The 25,879-nt window shown below is 44.9% G+C and overlaps 1 protein-coding gene across 1 annotated transcript in view; it reads right to left on the reverse strand.

Moving 5' to 3' along the window:
• Positions 1 to 255: 255 nt before the first annotated feature.
• Positions 256 to 25,879, reverse strand: part of SCIN (scinderin) — a 54,143-nt gene continuing 28,519 nt past the window's right edge. Inside the window, exons 5-16 of the mRNA XM_081164566.1 lie at positions 24,740 to 24,832; positions 24,455 to 24,587; positions 24,233 to 24,321; positions 22,751 to 22,966; positions 20,669 to 20,790; positions 19,887 to 19,977; positions 14,040 to 14,210; positions 12,908 to 13,085; positions 12,366 to 12,487; positions 6,819 to 6,896; positions 3,687 to 3,747; positions 256 to 734 (exon numbers count right to left, since the gene is read on the reverse strand). Coding sequence (XP_081020692.1) covers positions 601 to 734; positions 3,687 to 3,747; positions 6,819 to 6,896; positions 12,366 to 12,487; positions 12,908 to 13,085; positions 14,040 to 14,210; positions 19,887 to 19,977; positions 20,669 to 20,790; positions 22,751 to 22,966; positions 24,233 to 24,321; positions 24,455 to 24,587; positions 24,740 to 24,832 — 1,488 coding nt within the window. The 3' untranslated portion in view covers positions 256 to 600. The remainder of the gene's footprint in view (positions 735 to 3,686; positions 3,748 to 6,818; positions 6,897 to 12,365; positions 12,488 to 12,907; positions 13,086 to 14,039; positions 14,211 to 19,886; positions 19,978 to 20,668; positions 20,791 to 22,750; positions 22,967 to 24,232; positions 24,322 to 24,454; positions 24,588 to 24,739; positions 24,833 to 25,879) is intronic.

Raw genomic sequence — 25,879 nt, forward strand, 5'->3', positions numbered from 1 at the left:
ATGGGAGAGAAATTGTATTCAGTTTACATTTAAAGCTCAATTGGTCAAATTTGCACTCTCCAAAACAATATGAGAACCAAAACACAGCCATGCACGTATCCAAATGTTGTGATGCGGTTCCCCAACAAATGTTTACAAAAATGCATATATTGGGGAGAAATGAGCATAAAATTTAACATTATTAGTGAAAATAGCATGCAAAAACGCATTATATTAGAAGAAAATGCTTGCAAAAATGTATACATTGGTCAAAACTGCATACGAAAATGTGTTTATTGTGATAAATTCTTAAGGAAACACTTAAGAATTTTCATGAGGATCTTTTTTTAAAAAAAATGCAAGTTGCTGCAGAAATGTGGAGAACAGAATTCAAAAACGAGAAACTGAGAGAACCAAAGCTGTCGGGTCCTTCACTCTCATGTGTGTGGTGCCCACAGCAGTTTTCCAGTTTACAAAAATATTGGCAACTTCTGTGCTGTACACACACACACAACTGACACATGGACCACAACAGCAGCAACATATACAGTGATTTGCAAACACATGCTTAAAGCTGCCAGAGAATGGCTGTCCTGGGATATCTCTTCTGCAGTTGAAGCTTCAGTTTTTCCATTTGTTGTAATCCCAGCCCAAGAACCAGCCTGTGAATGTGGGGGGTTCGTAACCTTGCTTCACAATAACAAGTGGAGTCCCTTTATCTCGCCCAGAAGGATCAGTCTCAATGTAGCGTTTGGCTGAAACACATGAATATGCAAGATGGTAATCCATTAATTTATCAGTGAGGAGGGAAGTAACTTGAACATTACAGCTCAATCACAGATCACCACCCGCAATCCTAAACTCTCCTCTTTGCTCACAGCAACAGACAGGCTGTTCTCTGTGCACCTCTTTTCACATGTGTGTGTGTGGAGTGGCCTTGCCCTCGGTGGAAAGATATGTCCATATAGTTTTTCCTGCCCCTCACATCCTACCCTGGCTCCAATATGTTGGTTCAGTGCACAGTCGCTGAAAACCACACCTAGCCTGCCCCTGCCCTGATCTGTAGCCTGTGTGATAGACCAGAGGAATTGAAAAATCAGTGCAAGTGGTAAGTCTATGCCAGGGTAGCCATTTTCCTGGCACTGCTTCCTTGACTTCTAGCTTCTAGACCAGTGGTTCCCAACCTTTTTGGGGCCATGCCCCACCTAAGCATCTCTAAAATCCTGATGCCCCCTCCCATGACATATAATTCTTATTATTCAAAAAGTGAACTCCTATTCACGTGGAGGAAGCTTAATAACTCATTCTCGAATTCCCCCCCTTAAAAATCAAATTGCCCCCCTGTGGGGAGCATGCCCCCATGTTGGGAACCACAGTTCTAGACCAAACTGGGATCACTGAATCTTCTCATATGGATATGTAAGCCAGTCCGCACTGTAAATCTTGGCCATTATTCTGTTTCTGACACCACAATCCTATGCATAGTTACCGGGAAGAAATCCAATTAAATTAATTGGCACTTACTTCCAAGTAAACATGCATAGGATTGTACTGCAATTGCCCTATAAGGTAAAGGGACCCCTGACCATTAGGTCCAGTCGTGGACGACTCTGGGATTGCGGCGCTAATCTCACTTTATTGGCTGAGGGAGCCAGCGTACAGCTTCCAGGTCATGTGGCCAGCATGACTAAGCCGCTTCTGGCGAACCAGAGCAGCGCATGGAAACGCCATTTACCTTCCTGCTGGAGCGGTACCTATTGATCTACTTGCACTTTGACATGCTTTTGAACTGCTAGATTGGCAGGAGCAGGGACCAAACAACGGGAGCTCACCCCGTCTCGGAGATTCAAACCGCCAACCTTCTGATTGGAAAGCCCAAGGCTCTGTGGTTTAACCCACAGCGCCACCCGCATCCCAAATTGACTTATAGTACTATCTAAAACACTGTTGCAAGCTCCATTGATTAGATGCTGAAGGATCACTCCATCCCTTGAATTGTAGGGTTCATTCAGACATTTTTCAAAATGCAGAAGCATCTGTGAAGGCCTCCTGCTCTTCAGCTCCCACATCAGCGTTCTCTTATCTTTCAAATAAACTTCCGCAACTTTTCCAAATGAATGAGTTTATTGATTTCATTTTGAGCTGGATAATGTTATTTGGGTTTGTGTTGTTAGCTTTGATTTCATTGTTTGTCTTATTGTAATCTTGTTTGTAAACCACTAAGAGCTTTGCTACAGAGCCATCTGGAAATTTAATAGGTACACATTTTAAAAATGCAAAGCAGATCCTGTCCATACAAAAGATCTGAGTCCTGCAGGCATTTTAATAATCAGCAAAATGCCTATTATTAAAACAAATGGGGAATGTGTGAGCTTTTATACTGCAAGGACTATTGGGGGCTACAGTCTGTCTCATGTGAGATACACATTGCATTGTCTTAATGATCCCCTCCCTCAACATAGACCATCTAGGGCACCCATTGGGCTCCTTTGGGCAATCAAATGCACACAGGACATGGATCTTAATAAGCCGAGATACAAATTGAGGTTTCTGGATGTGCGTGCAGCTTCTTTGCTCTTCCTTTTTGTGGAAGAAACAAGAAAACAAACCAGAAACTGTTCAGTAAGCTATAGTTTCCCAGTTTTGTCCAAACATGGTTAATTGTGATTAATGCCTTTGGAACAAGCAAAGATATTAAGACAACTCTGAACCATGGGTTCGCAACCTGGCTTGTTATAAAGCCAATAACCATAGTTTCCTGGTTCAAATGAAATGGAAAACTACAGTTAATTGAAGACTTTGGCCTGTTCACTTTTGCGAAGAGGATGCATGCATGGAAATTCTTATCTCAGCTTAGTAAGCTGAGATGTTAAGATCAAATTTGGCTTTTCTCACCACAGCGTCCCCAAATATTCCTTATCAAAGTGAATAATGCTTATTTAAATGAGACAGAGAAAAAGGGAGAGTTTGGGGGGGATTTCTGTTTCATAACTGCTTTGATGAATTTTGCGGATTTAAAATGTTGCCCTTTCTGTTGTACAAGGATACAGTTTTAAGTGACTATCACGCAGAGGTCATATGAAGAGGTCCATCAAATGATACATTAGGGGGGAAATAAGGCACGTTCACAAATGCAGGGCAATCACAAACACACACCAGCTAAACCTACAATTCTCCAGGTTTTTTCACTGGCAGGTCAACAAGAAAAGTAGCAGCGTGATAACTCATACACAAATGAAGATGTCCTACATGGACAGAGGCTATCACTATGCCCTAAAGGTAATGTGGGAACAGGCCCAAAGTATTCTGGGTCAGCAGTGGTGGCTGGCACCCAGTGGGGCTGGTAGGGCAGAACTTCAGGAGGCCAACAGAACATGGAGGCGGGAGCCTGAGGATTTCTTCATGGGCAACACAGAGTGAGGAGGAGACTGACAGCCAGTGCCACCCTGGGAAAATGGCTTTTGCCTCTCCCAAGAGCCCCATCAATGCGCCTGTCTGGGATCTGGATTGGCAGAAAGTAGGGGGCAAGCTGAGGGCTGACTGAGGGGTTGGTGGGGCAATACCCCATCCGCCCAAATAGGCCCACCTCTACTGGGGTTACCTCTGACTACCTTGTCTGATTAGTATAAATAACTTGGGAGAAGCTCTTCAAACATCCCCTTTCATTCATCTAAAAAAAGACTGCATCAATTTTAATCATAGCTTACCTGATTTAACTGATTCAGTGCGTTCCGTTTCATTTGCATCCTTACCAATCCAGAGAAATATCTAGGATGTGATGAAGAGAGACTGCTTCAACAAAGTGGTATAAATTTGAGGTTTTGCCACAGTTTGACCTGTACATAAAATACTAATGACCAGCATTCAAAGACAGGGATGATTTCTAGTCAATATTTAAAATTCTGCTCCATGATTTGCCCAGCTCTGTGGGTTTGCAGTCCCATGGCCTTGAAAAAAAATTTCAGGCTGCATGTAGTCTGATTTCCACCTCATTTCTCTGTTGACCATCAACTTTTCCCAGTCTTCCCCAATCTGGTGCCCTCTAAATGTTTTGGACTCAGCCCACCCAGCATGGCAGTGATCAGGGATGATGGGAGTTGCAACACAAAACATCTAGATGGCAAAAGGTTGTAGAAGTCCGACATTAATCTGTCCTCCTCTCCTTCAAGCCATTTGCACCCCTTAGGACAACAAAGGTTCTTCTTTCGGTGTCCACATCATCAGAGATGTGGCAGGTGGCTTCATGGGACAGGGCCTGCTTGGTGGTGACACTCCAACTGTGGCATGCCCTTCCCAGTGTGGCTTGCCTGATGCCTACTTTGATGTCATTTTGATGCAAGGCAAAGACCTTTATATCCCCCCAGTTTTGTCCATTGCTTTTGTGCACATTGAGCTCCTTGGAGGAAAGGTGGGATGTAAATGTAAGAAATGGCCTGGAAAATTGCCCCCTCCTGCATATGCTTCCCCAAACCATGGGGGGGGGGTGGAGAGACTGTTGGCTCCCTCCCCCCAGATGAAGCACAACCCCCAGATTCCCAGTTTTCTTTTATTTATTTTTAAAGAGCAAGTTTTTAGTATTTGTAGAGCACGAGATACATGACAAAATGTTCAGGCACTCTTCTCATTTATTTAGCAAGGAGCTTGCCTGCTCCCACCTTTCAGTTATGGATGCATATTTGTTGGTTGGTTGGAGTGTTTACTTGTCCCTCTTCCCAGAAAAATTCCTTCGGATATTCATGCCCCAACCCTTAAGATACTCCTAAGAGGCTGCATGCACTGTGGGTGACCTTGCCAAGTGAAGGGAGATGGGTGTCTAGGAAAGTGAGAGGTTTTTTTGGGGGGGGGGTTGCTATTAGAACCCTGGCTAGGGTTCTTTCCCAGAGAAGCTTGTCTGGCACCATCTCTATGGTCTTTTGAACACCAGGCAAATACCTTTTTATACACTGTAGTGGTTGGGAGTTACTCGTGCGTAATCCTGCTCCGTTTGAGCATCGGATTGCCTGGTTAAACCCTGCGGACTACGCAGCCCATATTTGCGTGGCTGCCCTTAGTCACTCGTAGAATCTGTCTGTGGGCGTTTCTTAAAGCGTTGCCAACATAAGAGTTGTTTGACGCCCAATCGTTTCCGCCTCTCACTGCGCGGGAGTCTCCTGCGCAGGGTGGGCGTGGGCAGCGGGGTGCTTGGGCTCTCCTCGCTAACTTCCAACGAAGAGTCCTGGAGCCCCTGCACCTCCCTGTCCCGTTGCTCTCCTGGATCCCTGGTGTTACACTCATTCTCTTCCCCTTCTTCCCGGCTAAGTCTCCCTCTAGCGCTTGGACCTTCCCCTGCAGAATCAGAGACCCTCTCCTTCTCCCGTGCCTCTGATGGCAGTTCCCTGACATACACCCAGATCTTTTAACTGTGTTTTGAATTCAAGCTGTTTTATACTTCCTCTGGGTAATGGCAGTTTTCTGTTATCTTTTCAGCATTTTTTTTTGCTGGTTTTAATTATGATATATTGCAATTTTTAGCATTATTTTGCTTGCACGCTGCCCAGGGAATATTTATTGATGGGCAGCTAAATAAACTGTGACAGAAGAACTAGCGGAAGAATGATTGACAGGAAGGGAGGGAATGGAGTTGGGACTGACTGCTAGCGTGTGCCAGCTGAGAAATGAGAGTTGGAGAGTGTGGTTGTGAGGGACAGAGAGGAGGAAATGAGATGAGAGAGATATTAAATTACATATTTAGGAGAGTTGGCATAGCTGTTATGAAACGGAAGACAGTTACTATAAAAAAAATTGTATATGAAGACCATTTGTGCTGAATATCATGTTCCTTAATTAAAAATATGTCTTATGTTCAACTGACTTGTTTTCTGGTTTGGGTGGATTCTCAGATACATATATATAAATAGTCATCTTTTTACTTTTGGCAGAGCATCTGCTAAGTTCTCCAGGTCATCTCTGAGAAAGTGGTGTGAATGACTCATTTAAACATGTTTTCAAGGGAACTGCTCAATAGCCAAGCCAGAGATGCCAAATGTCATGTTGAAAGGGGCCCCAAGAAAGCCAAACATCTAGGACATTCTTCTGGCAAATATAGTTATTTCTCAAATACATTCAAATAAACATCTTTTACAACTGCTTGTTTTAAAATAGAGGTCTCTCCCTCCCCCCATGTCTCCTCCTTTAACTTCACTTCTTTGGAGTTCTGTGTGCCATTCATTTCCTTCACAGCACATCCCAAGATTTTCTTTTATCATTCTTTGAACTGCTTTACACAACAATTCAGTTAGACCAGGGGTCAGCAACCTTTTTCATCCATGGGCCGGTCCACCGTCCCTCAGACCATGTGGTGGGCCGGACTATTTTTTTTTGGGGGGGGGGGATAATCGGATTCCTATGCCCCACAAATAACCCAGAGATGCATTTTAAATAAAAGCGCACATTCTGCTCATGTAAAAACAGGCTGATTCCCGGACCATCCGCGGGCCGGATTGAGAAGGCAATTGGGCTGCATACGGCCCATGGGCCTTAGGTTGCCTACCCCTGAGTTAGACCATGGCTACAGAATGAGCCTGGGATAGGCTATACCATTTCAGACTAGAAATAGGGGTTGCCACAGCTCCCTGCACATAAAAAGCTAGCATTACAAACCAGCCTGCTGTGCCAGTTTTCTATTTGCAGGTATCTTTAATGGGATCGGGATTTGAAGAGGTGATTTCTCCACCTGCAACCTGAAGTGGTGCAGACCATTCTTCTTCTTACATGTCCTTTCACTTAATGCTGCTATAGGTGTAAACCAGATTGTATGTCTCTTTTGTCCCACACAGCTCCGTTAATAGCATGTGCCTTACCTGATCCCAAGTATCTAGCAGCATGACGTCATCTTCAGCCAAGTCCTCCTGAGTGAATTCTCCAGGAACCTCCTCAATCTATATTTTTAAACAACAACAACAACACTTAGCGACATACGTTCCTGTATACAAAATAGCACAGACTAGTCTACAATGTTCTCTGATTTATGAGTGGATGTTGAGGTAGAGTCCATCTTATGCTGGAAGTGGCAGAAGCTATTTAAGATCTGGTGAAGGTTGGGGGTCAAAATTGCAAGCAATGCACAGTATAGGTTGGACTGCGGGAGGTTGAAAGGGAGAAATCACAGCCAGGAGAACAGTTAAGAGACTGAGTCACAGTCAAGATAATGCAGTCAGGCGTTCAGGACCAGCTGCAGCAAGAGGGGAGGTCAAAGTGTCAAGAGTAAGATTATACAGTGGTACCTCAGGTTAAGTACTTAATTCGTTCCGGAGGTCCGTTCTTAACCTGAAACTGTTCTTAACCTGAAGCACCACTTTAGCTAATGGGGCCTGCTGCTGCTGCCACGCCGCCGGAGCACGATTTATGTTCTCATCCTGAAGCAAAGTTCTTAACCTGAAGCACTATTTCTGGGTTAGCGGAGTATGTAAGCATATGTAACCCGAGGTACCACTGTATCTGGTCTTTACTTGAGCATTCACTCTGATTATACAGTGGTTATACGGCAGTGAGCACTCATCCTAATTTGCTGGTGGGGTGTTCATATGGCTTTCCATTAATAATTTGTTCATCCCACATTTTCCAGTGCATTCCCCCATCACATTCAAAACCTCAGAAAGTCTTCATTCCTTTAAAAAAATGGATCTGTTGCACAAAGGCAACAAAATGCTTTAATCTACTTTAATCGCACAAGCCTAAATTTATGGTATGTGCTTGAATTCCTCCTACAAAATAGTGACTGTCAGGAGGCACCCATATTTTCACAAACCGAATAATGTGGAACATATCCTTCTTGGCCAATCAGAATCTAGGACTAACCATAAGACAGAGATGTTCCAGGTGGCATTACACCTATGGCAGCGCTTGTTATTTAGCTATCTGGAAACTTACCCAGGCAGTGAATTTGAGGCTGCTGATGATTTATTTTTAATAAGCAATGGACATATTGTGCTTGTACTGAGGAACCAGGTTTAGAAAGGATTTAAATAAAGAATAAAATGCAGTAAATCTGTTAAATTAACTAGACACCCGGTGACTTTATTTTTTTAAACCAATTAGCAGATTATTATTTTTAAGAGAAACACTTTTTTGGTACAGAACATTGCGTTTTAGAAAATTAGGACAGATGTGTGTGGGAATTTGCATTGCACCCGTTACTTGACTAATGAGTAAGCCGCCACCATTCGATACAATATAAAGCTACCAAATAAGAGAAAATAGGATAGTGACTACTAAAAAGTTCATCTCCCTATCCCTTTGCACACAGAGCAACTAGACTGCTGCTAAACGATAAAATTAAACTGGATATTTCAGTCCTTCTCATACAACTTTGAAACAAAATGTAAGCCCTCTTACACTGCAGAAAGTATGTGTTTTCATAATAAAGCCAAGCTTTGTTCCATTAATATGTTCTTCCTTAAAGCTTCCTGTGTTTTGCTATGACTTAATTATATAGTAAAATTGAAGATCTCAATGGAGTACCTGCTTAGTATGCAAGTATATAGAGCCTATAAGTCAGTTGCTTCTTTCCTTCAGAGTCCAGATACACTTGATGGACACAAGGAGCCATGATTTATTAGATATTTAGGTGAAGCAATGAGCAGATAAGAATCTCTCTGTATTCTTTTTATTTAATTAATGTTATTGGTTATCAATGTTTGTATTATGAAAAGTGGTTCTGGAAAATGTTTCTTCTAGTTTTTTTAAATTATATGTATGTATATGCAGTGCTTTCTTTCTTAAAAAAATGTTTAGGGGTACTCTCATTTTGACTCAAGAAAATCACCATTTTATAGTTCAAATTGGGGGGGGGAGGGGAAATACAGTAAATGGACAAAAGTACAAAGATTCACAAAATGTTGGGACTTCCGGGTTAGCGCCTCCGGCAATGGCGGATTTCCTCTGATCAGGAGGAATCCGCTTCGTGGAAATTAGGGTCTGGACTGCCACGGCGAGGCGGAGACCCATCAAAAACCACAGGCGGGAGAAGCCTATGGATGTGGGATTCGGCAGGCACCTTTTGCGCCTCCCCTACTCGCTGGGAAACCCGGTTTCGGGGATCCAGAGCGACGTGGGGTGAGCGGTGCGGTGCTTCGAATCGACTGCTCTTTTCACGGAGTGAAGCCGCATTGCTGTTGCCGGAGAGCGCTGACTTTTTCTGTGGACAATTGGATTTTAAACAACTACCCGTGAGTAGAACGGAAAATTGGACTACGAAATATCTTAATTTGGCACCGAAGCGGGAAGGCTCTAAACAGGAAGTCCGCCTTCCGCTTTTGTAAATAGATTGAAGCAAAGACATTGCAAGCTAAAGTCTGGAAAGACTTTTGTAAAGAACTAAATCTCCATCGGCTGAAACTACTAAACCTCCCTTGGAAGCACGAGAAGAGGGGGGAAATCTTAGATTGTTCAAGCCTGCAGGAGAGAGAGTAAAGAAAGATAAATTTCCACCGCCTTGAACCTGGGAACGGGTTGCTAGGAAGACAGACGTTTTGGGAAAGTCCATTGACTGTGAATAAAACGTTTGCTGATAGATAGTTAAAAAAGAGAAACATATTGAATCCAATGTTTCCTTTTGCATTTAAAAGGAACAAAATATTTGAAAAACAAAAGTAATTTTGTTGCTGGATCTGCTTTTAAAAGGACGGATACAAACAGAAATTGTTTCCCCTAGAGGGAGCTTTGAAAACTGTTGTTGGAGTCGATCTGGGGAATTCTCCAGCTGTAGAGATTAAAGATCGTGAGAACCAGACATTGACCTTGAACAAGAATGTGCCCAGAAGAAGCCTTAGTGATTGCTCTTTGCAAGACAAGCGCTTTATTGGAACAGCTACATGAGAAGATGGATTTGATGACTGTTGCAGTCAATAATTTTGGACAAACAGTGAATACCTATATAGAAACCACTCAGGAATCGACCCAGGAATCTGCTTTGACAGGACAAGTTGTGCAGAAGACAAAGGAGGAGGTTGCTGTTAAACCTCAAGAAATACATGTGGAGAGAGCCGAGGCTTTGCAGGAACATAAGCTGTTGTTTTTGATGACCGAACCTGGAGAAAGTCAGATTTGGAGAGATGGAGTCTCGTTTGGATTGGAGATGGGAAACTGGATAGATCTCCCTATGCAGGGCTGTTCTGGCTTCTGGGATCTGGTTTTGCGCCAGGGGGAGTCTGGAGTTGTGGGGGCCTTTAACTTTGGAGGGACTTTGAAACATGGCTTGAAATATCTTTTGGATTTTAGTGCTGACTATGGAGAATGGGCCGACCTGTTGAGAAAGGATAAAGACATTGTTAGGTTGGAGTCTCCCTGAGATCTACTCCTCAGCAATAAAGGAAGGAAACTAAGAACAAGATCAGCAGAAGACAAAGTAAGGTGCAGGTATAAATATAAAGAAGACCTGCAGAAGGGACATGGAAAAGAGTTAAGAGCCTCGGATAGAAGATCACCAGGTTGATGGACTAAATGGAATGGATAGAAAGGACTGACAGAACCCAAGACCAGGAAGAAGAGACGGTGGATGAAGATTGGAAGAAAGTTTAAAAATTCATTTAGAGAAATATTGTAAATTTAATGAGTGTTAGAAAAAATGTTGGAATGAAACTATTTGGCTTTAGTAGAAATGCTATAAGGAGTTATGTACAAATAAGTTTTAAGACTTAGGGCTTTTTATGGCAAGATAAGGTTAAAATAAATTAAGATAATTTAATGACAGAACATAGTGAAAGATGGAAAGGATTTGCTGAGATAATTAATAACTAGAATACAAAAAAGGGAGGTGTGAGGAGGTCGATGAAACAAGATAACGAAAGATAAAGATTTGGGAATATTGGATTTGTTTTTAGTTTTTTGTTTGCCTTTGTTTTTGGCTTTGATGTATTGTGTGTTTTGCTCTCTTTTTTCTTTTTATTGACTTGTATTGTTTAATTTCTTTTTTCTTTTTTTTTCTTTTTTCCCCTTCTCTGTAATTTTAAATTTTCAATAAATATCATTTTAAAAAAAAAAGATTCACAAAATGTTTAGGGGTATGCGTACCCCTGTGTCCCTGCAGAAAAAAGCACTGTGTATATGTATGTTTGTATGTATGGAAAGAGAGAAAGGGAGAGATTCAACAAAGCTTTCCTTGGAAAAAATGTTTTAATCCATGCCTCATGAAGATCCTTTGTGTGACCTACATTTTTATCCACCAGTGTTGACTCAGTTAATCAATATCTTCTTTGCTTATTCTGGGCTTGAATACTCAGAATTCTTAAAGGACCCTTCTGTTTTCACACCTATTACATTTCTCAAGGCAAAAGGAATGTATCGAACTCCAAACATAGTACAGCTATATACCTGGAGGTTTTTTGGCTCTTGGCTCTCTTTGACAAAGCTTTTGAGCCACAGTATATTACAAATAAATATATATATACTGCTAGGTGGCTCAGTGGACAAGGAGAAAAACACTGGCCAGAAGGAAATGAAAAGGGGAAAAATAAAAGACAGAATGGCAGGATTGTCAGTGGGTGGGGCAGCATTCCTCCAAAATATGATCAACTATAAGGCAGCCTACGTCTGAGACCTCCATGTTACGATAAACTTGCTCTATGCTCTGCAAATGATGTTCTTCTTTGCCCTTAATCTCATTTAAGAGCCAGAGACGGAATGACCATAGTAATCAAGGGACAGAACAGAAACTACAGTGGTGCCTCGCAAGACGAAATTAATTCGTTCCGCAAGTCTCTTCGTCTTGCGAGTTTTTCGTCTTGCGATGCACGGTTTCCCATAGGAATGCATTGAAAACCAATTAATGCGTTCCTAGGGAAACCGCCTTCAGACCAGGACCTCTCCTGAAGGCCGGCGGGGGGCGAAAGTCTTCCCCCCCGCCTGCCTTCAAAAGCCGTCGGCGACAGCGGAGAAAGGCGCTGCCTTTCTCCGCTCTCCCGGGAAGGCAGGCAGGGGGGAGCAAAGACTTTCGCCCCCCGCCGGCCTTCAGAAGAGGTCCAGGACCTCTTCTGAAGGCCGGCGGGGGGGGGAAGTCTTTGCTCCCCCCGCCTGCCTTCAAAAGCCGTCCGCGATAGCGGGAAGCGCTTCCCTGCTATGCCGGACTGCTTTTAAAATGCTGGCGGTGGGGAGCAAAGCCTTTCGGCCCCCGCCGGCCTTCCTGGACCTCTTCTGAAGGCCGGAGGGGGGGAAAGGCTTTGCTCCCCACCACCAGCATTTAAAACAGGTCCCCGGAGATTTCCCTATGGGCTTTCGTCTTGCGAAGCAAGCCCATAGGGAAATTTGTCTTGCGAAGCGCCTCCAAAACAGAAAACCCTTTCGTCTTGCGGGTTTTCCGTCTTGCGAGGCATTCGTCTTGCGGGGTACCACTGTATCTGCCATATACTTACTATAAACCTGCCGGTCTTATTAGAACAGCCATAAAGACGTGGAGGGTGGTCTTCGGACTCAGTCAGTAACTGTGCAGATGTCTGGTATTCTTTCTTTCCACCAAGGGCACTCCAAAATGGCTCTGGAAGATACAACAAAAACACTTCCTTGGTGAAATGCCCTGTGAACAAGTGTTGAGGAAACAAGATTGTTAGGGGTGTAAAATTTCAACACTGGGTGCTGCCTAAATACAGCTGTGTGCTTCCATCACTGGGCTCCTCCATGGAAACCAGGAAGTGAACTCTCCAGACAATGGAACGACTCTTCTTATATTTGCAGCTGTGATCTCCTGGATGATGTGGACGCAGTTGAAAAGTGCGTGCATGTTCTGTCCGTTTCCCTCCCACCCACCTCCTCCTCTGTATGGCCCTGGGCACTGGCAACCCACGTTACACCACTAATACGGCCAGTAATATTAGGAAGCCATTTTCCCGAATGTCAAGGGCTGTGGACATCTCCTGCATCAAATAATAGAACGCTAGAATTGTAGAGTTGTGCTCACCTGGTTCCTGGCCTTCTTCAATCCTAGAGGTTTGGCACTTGAGGACACCAGCTACATACTGCGCCCCCTTCTCTTCTTCTCTGCTTGCTCCTTTCCCAATCCAGGTATACCCAGCATTACTTGGCAGTTTCAAAACGAAAACATCATTGGAATTCAACGAAGTGGCATCTGCATCAACCTGAGACAGGAGTGAGATTGCATCAGTCTCCTGCTGCTTCTTCTTTACTTCTTTCCCATTTTTGCAGTTTGCAACATTAATATAAGCCCAGAACAATCCCTCTGACTTCACAGCTGCCACTCAAGATGCAAGCTCTTAAAAGGCCAACACAAAGAGAGAGTCCTAATTATAATGTTAAAAATAACCTAGCAGTGAAAGGAAGGTTTTGCTGTACACACATCTCCATTCCCACCCAGCAAAATCAACAACAACAACAACAACAGCAACTTTTTAGGAAAGTGCTTTTGGCAGGACTTTCAACTGACTTATAAAAGTTGGATCTGGATAACACTGAAAAATGCATACGAGCTTCAATATAATCCAGTTTCAGCACAGCAATGATACAGCCTAGTCAGCAAACATTCATATGTGGGACCTGAAATCAGTATACAGGGCCATTCAGCTGAAGAGTTGCACAAATAGAAGACATTGCAAGGATGCCCAGTAGCACAACAGGACTCCCTGAATCTGCTCCAGAGGGTCAAGGATGTCTCTTTTCTGAAGCCCTGGAGAAGTGCTGCTTTGGCCCATCCATACCTTGGTTTCATGTGGACTGTGAACCCCTCACACCCGTTTTAATTCCCCCCTCATATGGCATTCTCCTACGACAACTGCTACTTTACCCTTTCTCTTCCCCAAATCTGGAGATTCCCCATGCTATGAAAATCGAGAGGGGAGAGCTGCTTTGATTGCATACATACGGAATCAATGTATTCAGCAGTGAGCTATATGAACCTCTCTCAATAGAAAACAGCTTGCTAGGGTCTTATCACACCTTTCTACCTGACTGGGGCATATCTGCATGCAGACACACGTGTTTGCTACCATCACATCTAGTTTGTCCCTGGCTCTGGAATTTGGTGTCTGTTTCATCTTGCTACACGGAGAACAGGTTTCCGAACGCCTATTTCTTACCTCGACAATCCTGGTGATGGATGCTAGGTTCCTGCGGATTTGGAACAAGCGTGTTGGAGCAGCAGGCTTCTGTCCGCCTTTCTTGGATGTCCCATCCTTGTAAACAATGAGTGGTTTGTCTTTGAATAAACTCAACAAGTGCAGGGGCTCCTTTCCTTGGCTGACTCTGATCTGCAGCGACGTTTGAAGGGAACAGCACAGAAACAGATTTTTACGAGGCTGCCTGCTGCCCTGGCCTGCCCTGGCCAACAGATGCTTTGCTGGAAGTTGGCAAGAATGAAGAGTGGCACGTTTCTCTTGAATAATTCAAGCTTACGTGACTGCAGTGTGTGTGTGTGCAGCCGTGGCTTTCTAAACCTGCCTCTCACGGAAGCAGAAATGCAGCATGCCATTGCAATCTAAATATACCTCATATAACATTCTGGTGTGTGCATGTGTGTTTGGTTCAGATTTGAGATTTGCATTTAAATGCAGCAGGAAGCAGCGCCCTGTTTGTGTACCTGCCTGGAGCTGGGAGAAAGGCAAGGAGCATAAAGCCATCTGGGAATGGGAAAGCACCAACCAGGTTGATTATCAAGAAGGCTGCCGTTAAAGAAGGAAGCGAGAAGAGCTCTTTCTTACAATTGATCCCTGGAATGCATTATCAGTTGATCTTTGGGGTGCATTATCTAATAATAATAATTTATTATTTATACCCAGCCCATCTGGCTGGGTTTCCCCAGCCACTCTGGGCGGCTCCCAATCGAATATTAAAAACACAATACAGGATTAAACATTAAAAACTTCCCTAAACAAAGCTGCCTTCAGATGTCTTTTAAAAGTAGCATAAATGCTTATTTCTTTAACATCTGATGGGAGGGTGTTCCACAGGGTGGGAGCCACTACCGAGAAGGCCCTCTGCCTGGTTCCCTGTAACCTCACTTCTCGCAGTGAGGGAAGCGCCAGAAGACCCTCGGAGCTGGACCTCAGTGTTCTGGCTGAATGATGGGATTGGAGACACTCCTTCAGGTATACTGGGCTGAGGCTGTTTAGGGCTTTAAAGGTCAGCACCAACACTCCAGTGCATGGAGAATAGAAATACTAATGTCCATCAATGGACCATGAATCCTTCCACTCAGGTACCTGAGATTTCAGATAGTCCAATGCTACACAGAAGGGGTTGGTGGACTCCAGCTTTCATCAGCCCCAGCAAGCGTGGCCAATAGTCAGGGATGATGGGAACTGCAGTCCCACAAAACGTGGAGGGCTGCAGGTTCCCTGTTCCTGCTGCAAGTTAATTGCAAGCATCTCTTACAGCCTGTTCTGAGGCACCCAACCTGCCATGTGTCAAAGACTTGGTACTTGCTAATATTTATAAAGCGCCATCAATGTTCCCAGCACCTAACCAGAATACAAGAGGATAGGTAGCCCTGCCCCGAGGAGCCTACAATCTAAAATTTGACCCATGGGAAACAGCAGCAGAAGAGGAGACAGGGGTGAACAAGGTGCTTGTTTTTATGGTTATACTTCCAAGCTGGAATCATGATAACACCTCTTGCTTTTCTGGGATGGAGGAAGGAGACTGTGCGCAGAAACCTCCGACCTTTGTGTATCTGGGATGCAGCCTACTCTACCGAGGTAAGAGTCACATCCGTGCTACCACCTAATATTTGCCTCTGGCTCCAGCCACCACCAGCATGCAGCCTCTGGAAGGCTGCTCACAAGGGAATGAACAGCCCCATGGCTGTTAATGGTGGTGCAGGAAGGACACAGGCAACAGCTGAGAAGCAAGCTGCCCCATACAGATGGATAGAATTGGGGTCGGATGGTGGTTGAACAACTGCTTCCTTAGGGAGCATGTGAACATTAAACTATGGGCAGACCCAACCATACATTTAAATCACATTGCTCCCGGCCCCCAGAATCCTGAGAATTGTAGTTCCCCCTTACAGCTAGCATTCTCAGTATTCTTAAGAGACTACAGTTCCCATGCTTTAAACATGTTCTGGATGTGGTCTGAACATGTGGCGCTTCTCTTGCACAAGCGCCAAAGAGCACAATGGCTTCCTTTGGCATTTTGCAAGGGGGTTTATCAAAGTCCTAATGCAGACGTACAAAAGTTGTGTCAGTCTGCAACCCCACCCATAGAGTCCATGTATGCACCTGATCATTGCTCGGCTTGCCAAGACTACAAAAAGGGGAGGGCAGGCCACAATAAATGCTAGGCAGGAGTGGGCAGGCTGCGTTTGGATTGACTGCTCACAAAAGGAACAGACCTGCCCTAATGGCTGAACAGGATAGCAGGGGCAGGAGATCAGGAACCCACCTTCCTCACAGGTGAGAAGGGGGGAAGGGACTGTAATCTCCAAACCCACCACAATAGGCATTTCAGCCTGCACAGAGGCAGACATTCATCCATGTCAGTCACAATCTCATTGGCGCCCTCCACAATTTAGTCCACGTTCTGTAGTGCAGCATTCCCCCTCAGTGCAACTTGGGAATTGTTCAGATCAAGAGAAACTGTTCAGATGTCCACAGACTGCAGGAAGTTCTTCCTTCCACCTCCCCACAACCTGTGCAGGACTTGGAAGCCAGTTTTTCGTCCTGCGCTCCTTGCAGGTAGTTGCAGTGGGATGTACAGGTGTGATCAAGGGAGGAGCTGGCCAAATGAAACCAACTTCACACACCACAAATTGCCTGTGCAACGGAGAAGGCAATCATCTGCAGGTCCAGCAAAGACTCCCAGGGAAACATGGTGCAGAACTACTTACAAAGATAAACAATATTTCAAGAGCCTCCTTTTATTGTAATGTAGCCTGCAGTGCCATCTAGTGACAAAAAATATAGTTGCACCACGAGTGTACTGTGATAACGGATGGAAGGTCAGTTTTGGTGTCTCTCAGGTTCTCATTTTTTCCAGTGTGAAGCTCAGTTCTCCACATGAGTTTGCTATTTTGTTTTTCCAGAAAGCCCTCCTAAAAAACTCATCAGCACTGTGGATTTCTCCTGACACCCTTCTGTATGCAATTTTGCCTAATACAGTGGTGCCCCGCAAGACGCATGCCTCGCAAGACGGAAAACTCGCTAGACGAAAGAGTTTTCCGTTTTGGAGGTGCTTCGCAAAACAAATTTCCTATGGGCTTGCTTCGCAAGACGAAAATGTCTTGCGAGTTCCTGCGGGGGTTTTTTTCCTCCCCCCCCCTTTTTCTAAGCCGCTAAGCCGCTTATCAGCTGATCCAATCAGCAGATAAGCCGCTAAAAGCCGCTAAAAGCACTAATAGCGCTAATAGCGCTAATCCGTCAATGGGCTTGCTTCGCAAGACGAAAAAACCGCTAGACGAAGAGAATCACAAAACGGATTCTTTTCGTCTTGCGAGGCACCACTGTATGCACATTTTTGCAAAGCGGCTTCTGTTAATATAAAGCATTTCCACATGTTCTTTTCACTAATATATGCAACTATGTTAATCTTTTACACTAGCAAATGCATTTTTGTTTATATTACTTGGCTGCAGAAGTGTGTCGTTGAAGGATAACTGTATTTTACTTTGCATTATTGTTTCAGAAAGTGCAAATTAGGTCCGACTTTACATGAGAACTTAATGGAATTTCTCTTCCCGCCCCAACCTTAATTGTGATCCTATTTTTGAATACCGTATTTTTCGCTCTATAACACGCACCTGACCATAACACGCACATCGTTTTTAGAGGAGGAAAACAAGGGAAAAAATATTCTGAATGAAACAGTGGACGTATCATTTTTGTGCTTCATGCTGTGGCCACAGACATGTGCTCTGATGGTGAATTTGGGGTGACCCAATGCAAAAATCCTGAGAATCCCTGTGGATCCATGCTTTGTAACCACGTTTTTGCACCATTGCAGCCCCAGGCAACAGTGGGTGCGTGATTTTTTGGGGTGGGCAGGCTGTAGCCATGGACATGCTATGTGCTCTGATGGTGAATTTTAGCTGACCCAATGCAAAGATCCTGAGGATCCATGTGGACCCATACTTTTTAACCACGTTTTTGCACCATTGCAGCCCCAGGCAACAGTGGGTGCGTGATTTTTTTTTGGGGGGGACAGGCTGTAGCCATAGACATGCTATGTGCTCTGATGGTGAATTTTGGCTGACCCAATGCAAAGATCCTGAGGATCCATGTGGATCCATGCTTTGTAACCACGTTTTTGCACCATTGCAGCCCCAGGCAACAGTGGGTGCGTGATTTTTTTTTGGGGGGGACAGGCTGTAGCCATGGACATGCTATGTGCTCTGATGGTGAATTTTGGCTGACCCAATGCAAAGATCCTGAGGATCCATGTGGATCCATGCTCTGTAACCACGTTTTTGCACCATTGCAGCCCCAGGCAACAGTGAGTGCGTGATTTTTTTTGGGGGGGGGACAGGCTGTAGCCATGGACATGCTATGTGCTCTGATGGTGAATTTTGGCTGACCCAATGCAAAGATCCTGAGGATCCATGTGGATCCATGCTTTGTAACCACGTTTTTGCACCATTGCAGCCCCAGGCAACAATGGGTGTGTGATTTTGGGGGGGCAGGCTGTAGCCATGGACATGCTGTGTGCTCTGATGGTGAATTTGGGGTGACCCAATGCAAAGATCCTGAGGATCCATGTGGATCCATGCTTTGTAACCACATTTTAAGTGGGGAGGGAAGGAAAAACACAGAAGGCTAAGAATGCAGGAGAGGGCTATAACGTGAGGAAAGGAAGGCAAAAGTTTCCCCCCACCCACCCACACAAGCCAGCCAGCGTGCTCTCTCTCTCTCTCTCTCTCTCTCTCTCTCTCTCCCTCTCCCTCCCACCAGCATGACAGAAGAAAGCATTTTAACTGCATTAAGAACTATTTAGCAGCGAAACCTAAGCTTTGCCATCCCTTAAGAGGTACAGACACTGTAATCTTCCAGATCGCATGAATTTACAGGCAAAACACTGTTTAAGGATTTCATCCTTTTAAATGGAAGAAAGCATATTTGAATGCTGTGTGTCTCCAAAAACAAAAAGCAGGAAGTCAAATCAGAATTTTAAGCCGAACCTGTAATCTCTCTTCCCTTCACAAACATTGTTCCCTCCGGAGCAGGGAGAGGATAGAAGGAGGGACGCTCCTTTCCTTTCCTCTCTTCTTGCCTGGAGGGGAGGGGCTTTCCCTGCTCTTTGTTCGGTTTGAGCAAACACAGTAACGAAACAGAGAGGGTGGGCAGTAAGACCCTGAGGCAGAATGCAGGAAAGCTGCCACTTCCTCTCTCACGGAGCTCCCTTCTCCCTGAAGCGTGGTTTGATTTTTGCCTCATTTTTCGGCTCCAGGGACCACACATTCGCTGCATAACACGCACAGACATTTCCCCTTCCTTTTTAGGAGAAAAAATCTGCGTGTTATAGAGCGAAAAATACGGTAGGGCTTAACTAAATATGCAATGAAGGGGGAACATACAGAAGTGGGCATCTCAATCTCCCTCCGTGTGACCACAAGTCACAACCTGCAATGGTGAAGCCTCCTATACCCTGCTTTTCTAGCGTTTCCAAAGACACAGGAGCTCCCGCAAGTACAGGGTGGGTGTGTTTGTCTTTCCCGCTCACAGATAGTTGCCCTTAAATCATTTGGAGGACAATAGGGAGCATGGGCTTCCAGCCTTTCTCAACCTGTGGTTCCCCAGATGTTGTTGGACTACAACTCCCATCACCCCAGATGGCCAGAGCTCAGGGATGATGGGAGTTGTAGTCCAACAACATCTGGGGACCCACAGGTTGAGAACCGCTGTATGCAAGAAATAGAATGTAGCTTTCAAGTTGCTTGTGTGACCTCCTCTTTGCACCATCAATATTTCCAGGCTCATCAGGAAGGCACCAACCTGGACTGCATGCCCGTCTAGTGACCGGTCGAGCTGAACTGTCAAGAACGCTGAAGTAGTTAACTCATCTAGGGTGGCATGAGCTCCTTGCCTGTGGATGGAGAAGACGAAGATAAAACGCAAGTCCCCTTAGAAAGGTGAAGCTCCCGACTATAGGAGTCAAAGCACATGGGAGAGGCAGAGGTGACCAGCTGGGAGAACCCGCAATTGCCTTCGGAACTGCAAAGCTTATGCCCCAAATGAGTAGCCGACCCCATCCAAAAGATTCAGGGAGGTTATTGATACGGCAGTATTAACTATGGAGTATGTGGGACCTGAAGAGATAATGGATTAAGTGATCGCTCATCTATCCAAGAACTCCTCAGGTCAATCCCTTCAGGTTTCGCTCTAGAATGTAGAACTGGGTTATGCCCCACGGTTTCAGGCAGGTGGGCTCTTCCCATAGGCCAAAGCTGGAGTGTCCCTATTGCAGATTTAGCTATTTAAAGCACAACTCAGTCCGATTCTGAAGGCCTGATGCAGGCATAATGTTATCAGGCAGAGTGAGGTGGCTCCTTCAGGTGGCAGATTCGGGGGGGGGGGCGGAGAGGATGTTTCAGCTACCAGTCCAATCAGCTTCCGGTTATGGAATAGGGGAGGGATCTTTTTGTCCTTTGCTCCTGGCACCAAAACATCTTGCGGCCGCCAAAGGGGATATTGGTTTTCAGAGAGGCTCCTTGCAACGCATCGAGGATAAAAACAACAGTAAGCTAAGAGGCAGCATGGCTTCCATGTAAACATACCATGTGTAGATTATCTGTCCTTTGGGATAGGTGTACAGTATGATGTAGCAATCTCCGCCATAAAACTGCCCATAGCTCTGAGGTTCCACAGGGATTCTGCCATTGCTTTCGACGCGCCAAATCTAAGACATGAAAGATGTCACGGGGGAAGAGCGTTTGCAAAATTCTCAAAACAGAGCATTTTGATAAGGTGACAGATTCAAGAGAGCTGGTTAGCTGTGATAGTTGCAGCAGAAACACTAATCTGATTTATTGTAGCTGAAGCTTTCATGCACTGCAATCAATTCCCATGTAAACAGTAGGTCCAAAAGGCCATGAGATGTATTCTATCACTATTAGGAATTACAATCAATTATCGTTATCAGGGATTGAACCTGAGACCTTCTACAGGCAAAGCAGATGCTCTATCACTGAGCTACATTAATTCCCCTAAATGTGCAGTATTTTTCGCTCTATAGGACGAACCGGACCACAAGACGCACCTACTTTTTAGAGGGGGAAATCAAGAGAAAAAAAATATTTCCCCCCCAGCCCCAAAGAGCAGCTGGAGAGGATGCACAAGGCTAAAGAGGAAGCCAAGGCAGTGAGTGGGATGGATCACGCTCACTGCCTTGGCTTCTTTAGCCTTGCACAGCCTCTCCTGGCTGGAGAGGCTGCGTGCGGCTGCGGCAATTCCCCCACCTCCTGCAAAAGCCCACAGGAGCCGCGCACCCTTTAAGGAGCGTGTGGCTCCTGTGGGCTTTTCTACAAGGAGGGAGAAGGGACTGACTAGCCACGTCAGTCCCTTCTCCCTCCTGGGGAAAAGCCCGCAAGAGCAGCGCAAAGCTTGTGTGCGGCTCTTGGGGGCTTTTCCTGCCTGCCTCCCCCCTGCATTCACTCCATAGGACGCACAGACTTTCCCCCTTAGTTTTTAAGAGGGAAAAAGTGTGTCCTATAAAGCGAAAAATACGGTAAGTATTGTAGGCTCCAGTATAATACTGTTATAATTTTGGATATCCCTAATAAATGGTAGGATTTTGATTATTTGGGTTATGAAAGGAGAAATACCAGCTGCAGAGGAATTCCTAGGTTGCATATGCAAAATGACCTGGCCGAGCAAGGCCCATTAAGAAACAATACAAGGCCACAGGCAATAGAAGAGAACTGTCCTTTCCCCATTGCCCTGAGGTGTGAATGGGTGTTTGGAAGGTTGTGAGGTGACAGGGAAAGGGAGTCTTTGGCAAAGGTTGCTGTGTAGAAGGAGGAAGAAGAGAGACTGGGATCCATCTTGGGCAGGCTGGCTGCAGGTCTGCTGGGAGAGATGCCTTGGGCTCCAGGACTGCATTGATGTGGGGTCCAAGCCTGTCTTGAAATGACCATGCTGTAGGATCTGGACTCCCCTCCCCCCCGCATGCAAACTGAAGGTGTAAACAGGTGAACAAAGCATATTTCTTAAAGCTATGACATACTCCTCTGTGTCTTGATTCTCCAAAGGAGCACAGACCCCGGGGTGAGTGCCTGGAGCACCCTGGACTCTTGCTACTGCTCGGCGGGAGGCACCCAACTTTTGTAACAGTGCTAAAAGCAGAAGTCATAACAGAACCTCTCCACACCTGCAAAGGATTCTGTATTAAGAGGAGCCCTTCCCCCATTTACAGGGTTCGGATTCCAGGTAATTCTCAGACTCAGTTGTATGTCACATACACAATCTCGCCCCCCCCCCCCATAAAACAAGTACTAGACGTATTTGTATGGGAGTGGAGAAAATAGGTGCAAAGTACAGGCGTACCTTGGAGGTTGAACGGAATCCATTCCGGAAGTCCGTTCGACTTCCAAAACGTTCGGAAACCAAAGCGCGGCTTCTGACTGGCTGCAGGAAGGTCCTGCAGCCAATCAGAAGCCGCGGAAGCCCTGTTGGACGTTCGGGTTCCAAAGAACGTTTGCAAACTGGAACATTCACTTCCGGGTTTGTAGCGTTCGGGAGCCAAAATGTCTGAGTACCAAGGTGTTTGGGATCCAGGGTACGTCTGTACTGCAAAACTACAACCGTAAAGCAGAACAGCAGCTAAAAGAGAAACCCGGGAGCTAGATGTCAATAAATACCTCCACTTTCCCAGAGCCATCGTCCACCATGTTGTGCTGGGCTGCCATCTGCGGAGACTCGTGCAACTTGGTAGCGTCAAACTCAACCTGCTCAATCCTCGCCACTCTCTCTGTGACATACACTTTTCCGAAGCCATCGCTTTGATCCTTATCTTTCCAGTCTCTAAAGAACTGCTTGAAGATCGGTGTTTCACCTCCTTCTGGAAGAACCTGAATCTGAAACCAAGAAGCAAAGGGTTGGAAAGCCTATAACTGACAGCTCTCCTTCTTTCCTAGAGTACTGCTGTGTGCTAATGTATGGGAGAAGAGAAACAGTCGCCAGTTAACCCAGTCTCTAGATATATACCAGACAGGAGCAAGGGCTCACATGTATGGCCAGTGATTAAGGGCGATGACAGTCCTGCAACTTCTGGAGAGCTGCAGGTTCCCCATCCCCAGTTTTGCCACTTTTCGCAATGGTGTATTTCCTTAACATGCTGCCATATCAGAAGGGGGAGTGTATTTGAACACTCACTTAAGAGTGTTCCTAGACTGGCCTCATCATTTCTACCTCAGCCCCCTATACCAGGTTGCTCACCGGAGCAAGATAGTTTGAGCATATTACACCGACCCTGGTCCGACTGCACTGGCTACTGATTAGTTTCCGGGCCCAATTCAAAGTGCTGGTTTTGACCTATAAAGCCTTAAATGGCTTAGGACTGCAATTCCTCAAGGACCACCTCTATCCATATGAGTCTACCCAGACACTGAGATCATCTTCTGGGGCCTTTCTTCGTGTGCCTCCTCCTCGAGAGGTCTGGAGGGTGGCAACACAAGAACAGGCCTTCTCTGCAGTGGCTCCCTGTCTGTGGAATGCTCTCCCCAGGAAAGTTCACCTGGTGCCTTTATTACACACCTTTAGGTGCCAGGCAAAAACGTTCCTTTTTAACCAGGCCTTTGGTTGACCTGATCAACATCCCATACCCTTTTAAAATGTAGCTCTTTTTGGGGGGCATTATTGGGTTATTGCTTTTATTTTAATTTTATATACTGTGATCCTTTTATGTGAACCACCCTGAGACCTCTGGGTATAGGGCAGTATATAAATTCTAATAAAAATAATAAAAATAATAAATAATAATACCAGTGGCTGGCCTTATATAAACTATATTCAGGGTAGTTTCAGACTGCCACTGTTTTCTGGTGTGATTTATCCACATACCAGCAAATTCAGGTTGTGCAATTCAATTTGAATGGGTGCTCTTGCACAACAAAAATGCTCCCCACCTACCCCTGCAAAACCACACCTTTTGCAACAAGAAAAGTGGCAGGAAAATGCACCCCAAAGTGTGAGGTATCAATCGAAGCAACATCATCTAGCCTCCCTGGAAACAAATTAGGATGAACAACAGACAAACAGGTCATCTGGAAGTGACCTTAGTCACCTGTGGGGGTTTACTTGGGGGAAAACGGAAAGTATGGTTGTTCCTTGCATAGGTATACCTGTGTGTTGGCAGGATAATTCATTTGCTGAATGAATTCTTCAGCAGATTTCATGGCTGCTTTTCTCTCACTTGGATTAGCATTTTTACCTTGTTAAAACAAAGCAGAAGGAAAAATTACAATGGCAAAAGGAGAGCGAAACTCCCAGAAGCATTTGTTGATTATAATAGTAAATTATAATATTGCAATGTTAAAAGAGAAGCAAAGAGATTTGCCACATACCTTTCCACACAAATATCTTCCTAGCTACTCCGTGATCCAGTATAAAGCACTCTTCAGACAAAAGCATTGCCCTCAAGAAAGGATTCTCCTCTGCAACAATCGAAACCTTCATTGATCCACTGGCGTCTGATACCTAAGGATGCAGGGCATTCACATTTAGATCACCTACAAATCTGCATTCAAGTAATTAAAAAACAAACAAACACATATTGTCATGACTTCTAAAGTTGAAACAGGATTCTGTTCAGAAACAGCCCTGCAGCAAGCTGGCAATTCTGCTCATACCATGTAGAGTTTGGCACTTTTCCTGTTGGTAATATCAGCAGCCTCATCATCGTTATCATCACCCTCACGAAGTTCTGGTTTCCGTCCCAAGACCTTCAGAATGAAAAGAGAAAGATAAAACGCTCACCATCCATTACTCAAAGGTCTGAATATCTTACTCCCCATTCTTCATTTGAACATATAATCTTGTTATCATCTGCTTGTTTGGCTATCTATTTGGAAAGATGGACTGCTTAGATTAATGTGCCCGTTTAAATTAGGATTGATGGGTTATTTTTGTTGTTCACGTGAGCAGATGTTGTTTCCTTCTTCCTTTCACCATGTTTGTGATAAAAAGAAACAAAAGCCAAGCACCCAGACTCAAGTAAGTACCTTATTTTTTGCTCTATAAGACTCACTTTTTCCCTCCTAAAAAGTAAGGGGAAATGTGTGTGCATCTTATGGAGTGAATGCAGGCTGCGCAGCTATCCCAGAAGCCAGAACAGCAAGAGGGATTGCGGCTTTCACTGAGCAGTGATCCCTCTTGCTGTTCTGGCTTCTGAGATTCAGAATATTTTTTTTCTTGTTTTCCTCCTCCAAAAACTAGGTGCGTCTTGTGGTCTGGTGCATCTTATAGAGCGAAAAATACAGTAAATAAACAAAATCAGAAAAAGAAAAACCCAGTCATTTTTAGTTATGGCTTTATTAGCAGCATCGTGAGAAATCTGGGATAATTTTGAAAATTGAATTTTTTTTAAAAAAAAGATGTTGCATGATTTAGGGCTACATTTGGCATGGTACAAAAGTTCTGTGATGGGATATACAAATGTGATATTTTTCTTGGGCAATAAGCCGGTTGGGAGATGATTTGAATTGGAGCCACAGTGCTAGGGGTGAGGAGGGGTGGGATTCAGGTTGTCACTCTGTGATGACGTCTCTCCAATAGACATCACTCCCAGATCCACCCAGACTCTGCTCTTAGCCATGAAGTGAGGAGGCAGGGCAGGAACAGCAGTAGCTGTATTTTTTCCTGTCTGCAACTAATAAGCCTGGGAGCATGAATTCCTTTGGGAAAAGAGCATGGAAGAAGAATGAAAGCCCCCTTTCCTCTGTGCCATGGCTGCTCAGGAGTGTCAACATGCAAAGGGCGCAAGGCCAGCT

The sequence above is a fragment of the Podarcis bocagei genome (assembly GCF_964188305.1).
Source record: "Podarcis bocagei genome assembly, chromosome: 12".
Taxonomy (NCBI): Eukaryota; Metazoa; Chordata; class Lepidosauria; order Squamata; family Lacertidae; genus Podarcis; species Podarcis bocagei.